The sequence below is a fragment of the Pteropus vampyrus genome, unplaced genomic scaffold (assembly GCF_000151845.1).
Source record: "Pteropus vampyrus isolate Shadow unplaced genomic scaffold, Pvam_2.0 Scaffold49, whole genome shotgun sequence".
In the NCBI taxonomy this organism is placed as follows: Eukaryota; Metazoa; Chordata; class Mammalia; order Chiroptera; family Pteropodidae; genus Pteropus; species Pteropus vampyrus.
In genome coordinates, this window is record NW_011888830.1 from 5,687,906 (window position 1) to 5,694,928 (window position 7,023).

Genomic DNA, 7,023 nt, shown 5'->3' on the forward strand with positions numbered 1-7,023 from the left:
GGGGTGCCTCCCCTCCGGGCCCAGGCGCTCACCAGTGGTACCAGTCGTCACAGTCGTCACACCCGATCATGGGACTCCCGTCGTCAGGCTTGTCACATCCAGGACAGATCCAGATCTGATTTCCCCACTCATCTCGGATCTGAGGATTTTTTTTGGCGGGGGGCGGGGGCGGGGGGACAAAAACAGAGATCGAATGGTGAGAAGGGACCAAAGAGAGGGCGAGACGAAACCGATCACTTTATGCTGCAAACCCAATAAACCAACTACTGAACTAAGGAAAATGCGCTAGTCACGTTCGTAAAGCCACGACCACCACGGTCGTCACTATTCCGGGACCACGTGACAAAAAGACCAGCTACTAAGTGCTCAGTGATAAGACATTTCTGTGAAGATTTTCAATTCTCTTTTGTAAGTCATAAAAACAAAGCATTTTAAAATAATTTCTGTGAACAATATGACCTGTAGGCACCTTTATCTAAAAAAATAAAGTTCTTAACGATTAGGGTCTTTATGGCAGTGACAACCGATCCTTTTGACTGCTATCGGGCTCAGCTGCGCGCTGGCTCCTCAGTCACATTCACGGGCGTGGATTAATCCATGCGGCCAACTGTGCACGTACCGCCTCATTACTTATTAGCCAAACCCTTCTCCTGAACCAGCTGATAAGATCAAGGATATAAAAGAGTCGTTACTGAGTAACTTTCCATTCCCTTTATGACATTTTCAGGAAAGTACAATCACGAAAGGGCAAATGAAACAAGGGACGGAGGGAGCCAACGAGCTGCACATTTCACCATTTTGCAACAAATACGCGGTGCTCCGGAGTTGACTTAACTCCAAATAAGGAGCATCCTTAACTGCTCCGCATGCAGCAGACCTCGGTGGGAGAAACGATTCTGTGGCGGGCGGTCAAAAACAGCAGCGACTAAACGCTAACGTTCAAGTTCTTGTACTAACAGGGCATGTGACGTCATTCAGCTCATTCTGCAAGGTGCGGTTCCTTCACGTTCGGTCACACCAGTGACTGCACGTGCAGAACACAAAGGGCGTTCTTTGTGTGCCATGGTGTATTGCGCGGACAGATGTTTCATTCTACGGATGTGCTATTTTGAAGCCTGCCATTTTTGAAAAAGTCTCTCCAAAGGCAAATGAGTTCATATGAAAGCTTCCTAAAGAAATGTGTGGGCAGTGACACCAGGGACTCAGCCCCCTCCAGGTCCGAGGGGAGAGGACCACCAGCTCCCCGTGCCAGCTGTCCACGGTGACGACCCGTCCCGCATCCGGGGCCTGAGGCTGCCTCGTGTGGCCAGCCCCTCTGCTGGCTGACCTTTCTTGAACTTAGAAGGCCGTGACTGTTGCTACATGAGAAATGTGACTGGAGAGTCAGAAATTTTAGGGCTAGAACACAGTATGGTGAGCACCTAGCCTAGAGCAGACTCCTAGTTACAGATGGCGAAATAAAGGTTGAGGGACTAAACATCAAACCCTTCCCGATCGGCCCATCTGGGGGTCTGTGGCCTCAGTTAAACACCAAGGGCAAGTGGTCCTCGAATAGATCCATCTGGTGCTCACAGATTATTCTATCACATCCTTATGTCTTGAATTGTCAATTTAATATTTTCCTGTTAGTTTTCATGGCTTTATAGCCTCTCTCAATACTTTTGAGATTTTCTTCTTATTCTTTGTATCATTATAGTGCCTCAAATATTTAATGATCTGTTGAAACCTCCTTCCGAAACGCCTGGAAGAGATGTAATATTTGCATAACTTATGACAACCCCGCCACCGTGCAATCACTTCTATGCAGAAAGGGCTGCGCCATCACTGGGCTGATAGGTCAGTCTCCAGATCTGGTGGTCCCGGCAACGTCCGACACGCTCGGATGCTCGGGGAGCCCCGTGGTCTGCAAGTTCATTTGCATTCTGCGCCTTCACCCGCACAATACTGTCATTAGTGGCTACCAGAAACAGTGGCTGGCCCACCAGAATTGTGTATGTTACATGAATTCTACTCTTAAGTGAATAATTTAATTGCTTGATCGAGAAATTGACTGTGGGATTTAAATATCACTATTTCTCTCTATAGTTATACTTTGATATTGTTGTATATAAATATGTAGTCATATTCTAAAACAATATAAAGAAAAACAACGCTTTGATGTTATTTATGGAGACGAAATATGCAAACACTGTAATACAGTACTTTTCGGCCAAAAGCTGGAAAATGTAATGATAACACCGTTCCAGTTATAAAGAATTATCTTTGAAATTCAATCCGATACATATGACTCCGCTTTTTAATTGCAAACGCTTTCATGATAAAATAGGAAGCTGTTAAGTGACCTTTTCGTAAATACTATAAAAATAAACGCAACGTACCACGTAAGTGCTGACTGTCTCCGTTACCACGCTCCGGACGGGGGCTTTGGAACTTCCAGCTCCAGAGATGGCAGGGGATGGAGACGCCATTAAAGCGGGGGACACGGTGGACTGTGTGAGGAGTGGCAAGGGCACCGGGGGAGGGGTGACATGCACAGGGACGGGTGCGGTGGCGGGTGCGGGTGGCGGGGTCTTGGGTCTGTTCAGAGAGGGAGCTGCCTTTGGCTCCGGGGCTGGAACCACCTTGCTGATGACGCTGTTGACAAAAGAGAAAAAAAAAAAGTCAAAACGCGGCTGCTGACTCCAACTACGTATTTTAAAACACCATGAAATAACTTCTTCTAGCAGCAACTACTCTTTGGAAGTGTCCAGACGTGCTCCAGGCCTCAGAGTTCAAGGCCTGCACGAATTAACCGCAACCTGTTCAGAGTCGTGGCTGGGGAGGGACGCTGAGTGGCGGGCGGTGCCCGGCTCCTGGGAGGGAGATGGTGGCCCTGGCCCCTTTCCCGGTGACGGTCCCCACCAATAGGCGGGACTGGAGACCGCCGGCTGTCTCTCCATGCAGCGTCTCGTCCACAGACCTCGGGCGGCCCGGGAGGCGTGGGCTCAGAGTTGGGACGCCTGGGTCCAAATCCTAGATCTGCCACGAGCAGGCTGTGCGGCCTTGGGCAAATCATTTAAAGACATGACTTACGGAGCCCCTTAAGAAGTCGGCTATTACACCTGGCACTTTACACGTATCGGCTCACTCGGTCCTCACGACGGCTTCAAAGGCGTCATAGTGATCCCACTTTGCAGACGAGGCAATGGGGCTATGGACAGACGGGAACTGGGCAAATGGGTGCCAGGCTCTGAGCAGAGGTCTGGATTCCACAACTCTTCCAAGTTTCTTTATTTGAAAAAATTATGTATCATTTGAAGCATAGAGAAAACAATATAGCAGATGGCTTAGGTAACAGAACGGACAGGGCCTCTCATCATATTTGCTTCAGACTGTCCCCTCCTGCAGGAGTCCTCACTGTCCTCGACCTGCCAGGTATGCTTCTGTAATTTTGTTTCTGCCTCGCAGAAACCCATAAGCAATCGATACGGTACTACTCTCTTATGTGTTTCAACTATGCAAACTGAATTTATCCTCTGTAACTAGCTTTCCTCAGTTTCTTTTTTTTTTTTTATTAAGATATAACTGACACATAACGTTGTGTAAGTCAGGTGCGCACTGCGCTGGTCTGATACATTTGTACATCCCGATATGATTATCACACTGGCTAATGTCTTTCTCATGCCACATAATTATCATTTCTTCTTTGCCTTGAGAAAAGTTAAGATCTAGTATGTGCAGCTTTGCAGTTTCAATAAGTGTTGTTGGCTTCAATCTCTATGCTGTGCGTTTGATCCCCAGAACTTACTCGTCTCCTAGTTAGTTGCCCACTTAGTTTTAGGTCTTGTGATCTGTCCGTGTTGATACGTATGATCTACGTTATTTGTTACACTTGTTCAACTGTATTCCATGGTGTGAACAAGTCAAGGGGGTTTTACCCATCGCCCCACTGAGTGGAGGACATACTACCGCGTAAATGTTACACGGTACCTGTACATATGCTCAGGTATTTCTCCAGGCTATATTCCTAGAAACAGAGTCGCGGGGTCACAAGGTGTGCACACCCTTGCCTTTACCGGGGACCCCACGCTGCTCTCTAAAGGGACTGCGCCAGCCCGTCTCCTTCCGCTGTCCCACGCATCGCTTTCTAGGCCTTTCTAGGCCAAGAAGCGCGTCGCAAGCTCCGTGCGATGTGAAGCGTCAGCACTGGCGCCCTTCTCATGGCCGTTGCTCAGGGCAGCCACTGGCACCATCGCCACCAGCCTGGATGGTTCCACTTTCTCAAGACACCGCCCCCCAAAGCACGGATTCTTTGCTTTGCTGATGAGAAGTTTATAAAGCATTAATTATTACAAAAATGCCCTCGTTACATAAGCGAAAAATTAATGCTGTCTAATTGCTCTCCACTTGTTTCACACAAGTGTGACTGCCTTCCTGACTCGAATATAGCCCGAGACTAGAGAATTAACGTGGCCCGTTTGTGAAGGAGACACTCGATAAGTGCTTAAGATAACGAATAGTGAACATTTACTGAACACTGACCAAGTACCCAACTGTTCTAAGCACTTGAAAGCCAACAGGATACTGGGCACCGTGCTACATGTTCACCTGCCTCATCTCACTTGATCCTCATGACAACCAGATGAAGCAAGCGCTATCGTTACTCTCCATCGGAGACACCCAGGCACAGGAGGTTATGGACCCTCGCAGATGCGCAGACCTCTGTGTGGGAGAGCCAGGATTCAAACCCGGGCAGTCGGACTTCAGACCCACACGGACACTGGCGGAGCGTCCTGAATGAGCTCTGCCTCACACACGAGGTGGGGCTGCAGAGTTCCTACTGTGGCATTTACACTCATAGGGCAAGCACTCCCTATTTTTACGGTTAGACTAAAATTTTAAAACACACTATTTTTGGAGTCATTTCCCATAATGGCCTCAAACATTGGTGCTGGAACCAGAACCCAAGGAAAAGTGGGAACCAGAGAGGTAAGTAGAACCCAGATGTTTCACTCAAGGGCATCTGCCCACAAGGCGAATCTGATCTTTGGTTTTGATAAAGAGGACAGGTTTTGAAGCCCAGGGCCTGGCAAAGTGTGCAGTCTACGAGTACTCACGCCTCCCCACATGAAGACCTCTGAATGGGCCACACAAATTAGGTAAAGATGAACCAGAATCTGGTGAACTCTCAGCCCTGGTGGCCCAGGACATTATAATTAAAGTCATTTAGACTAGTAATGTGCCCAGGTACCCAGCACTAATCACCTTGAGAGGAACTAACATAAAATCCAGGACTTGTATCGTTAATATAGATAATTATTTTAGAAAAAAAAGCAGCAGATAATCAAAGATAACCAAACATACAAAGAAGCAACGCAGCATCAGGGAGAAGCAGAAGAAATAACAGACAGTATAAAGAGATCTATAAAAAACCCCAGATATAAGAATTATCAACTACAAAACAACTCCACTTATGTTTAAAGAATGAATGGCAAAGCCTGACATTACCTGCAGGAAATAGGAGTAACCTAGTAGATCTGAAAAGAACAGATCTGGAAATGAAAAGTGCAATAAATAAAATTTAAAATGCAATAGATGGTAGAACTATAAACTGAATAGTAGGACAGAAGAAATGATCTAGAACGTAGTCTGGAGAGGAAAAGAGAATATAATAAAAAGGTCTACTTAGTACATGTTTGAGCATAAATCTAGAGAGAGATTGGAGCAGAGGCAAAAAGAAAGAATTATCTGAGACTTCTACACAACTGATGAAAGATATCAATCCACAGACTTAAGATGCCTAACAAACCTCCGGCGAGATACATAAAAAGAAATCTCTACTTAGATACACCAGAGTGAAACTATAAAACATCACAGACAAAGAGAAAAGCCTGAAAAGCAGCCAGAGGGAAAAAAGAACAATTATTTTCAAAGAAGAAACAGCAATGATGAACTAGAAGACAGTGGAATAACATTTTCGATTTGCTGCAGAAAAGGAAATTTTGTCTGAAAACATCTTTTAAGAATAAGGATGAAATAAAGACATTTTCAGGCAAGCAAAACCTGAGAATTTGCCACCAGTGGATGCTTAGTAAAAGAAATTCTAAAATAACTATTTTCAAATTATTTTTACATTCTTAGAAATTACTGAGAAACCCAAAGAGCTCTTATGTGCATTTTTTCTGTGAATATTTACCATATTAGACATTGTAAGAGAGAAATTAAAACATTATTTAATAATTCACTTAAAAGGAGCAGTAATAAACCCACTACATGTTAACAGATAACATATATATATATATGTTTAATGAAAAGCACGTTTTCTAAGACAAAACTGTTTTGCGAGAGGACTGGCACTGTTTTATATTTTTGCAAATCTCCTTACTGTACGCTTATGTAACTGGAGAAAGGAGGGGAAAAGCATTTTAATGGCCTTTTCAGATTACTGTGTAAATTCTTTGATGCTGCACCAAAATGCAACCACTGGCAGTTTCTTAAAAGGCAGTTGGGTGTCTACAACCTGAAACTGTATCAAAGCTTTTCATGTTCTGTTACATAAAAACCCACTGAGCTGTCTAGCGCGCTAAATAGATGTTTTACCCGTGTGCATGATTTCATAAGTTCTATATTGGTCATCTGGAATGCTGATTGACTGAGTTATATGGATCTTCCAAACACACATTTTATTATACAAATATTAAAAAAGTTACATTCGTTGGTGTTACCATTCAGCTCACCCAAAATTTCTTAAAGTATTGAGGAGCTGTCATAATGGTGTGTTTTCTAAACTAAATTCTAACTTTTATTTACAAGCGTTAATTTTATAATTTATAACAAATACTCTCAGGTCCTTTCTTTGAAGTAACAGGCTTACCGTATTCATTTGTGAGAAAATGTTGGCCAAATATCCAAGTCTGAATAACCACTGTTTGTCAGTTGTTCTTTCAAGTAAAAATGGTATTATGTGAGCAAAGCAGCTAGTTTAGTTTGCAACTTCGACAGCCACACAAATGCTTTTCCTCAAAACAACCACTGTGTTTTCAT

At 44.4% G+C, this 7,023-nt stretch overlaps 1 protein-coding gene across 1 annotated transcript in view; it reads right to left on the minus strand.

The window, feature by feature from the left end:
- Window positions 1-24: 24 nt before the first annotated feature.
- Window positions 25-7,023, minus strand: part of TAF3 (TATA-box binding protein associated factor 3) — a 142,512-nt gene continuing 135,513 nt past the window's right edge. The window contains exons 5-6 of the mRNA XM_011359655.2: window positions 2,379-2,634; window positions 25-139 (exon numbers count right to left, since the gene is read on the minus strand). Of these exons, the coding sequence (XP_011357957.1) occupies window positions 29-139; window positions 2,379-2,634 (367 nt within the window). The 3' untranslated portion in view covers window positions 25-28. The remainder of the gene's footprint in view (window positions 140-2,378; window positions 2,635-7,023) is intronic.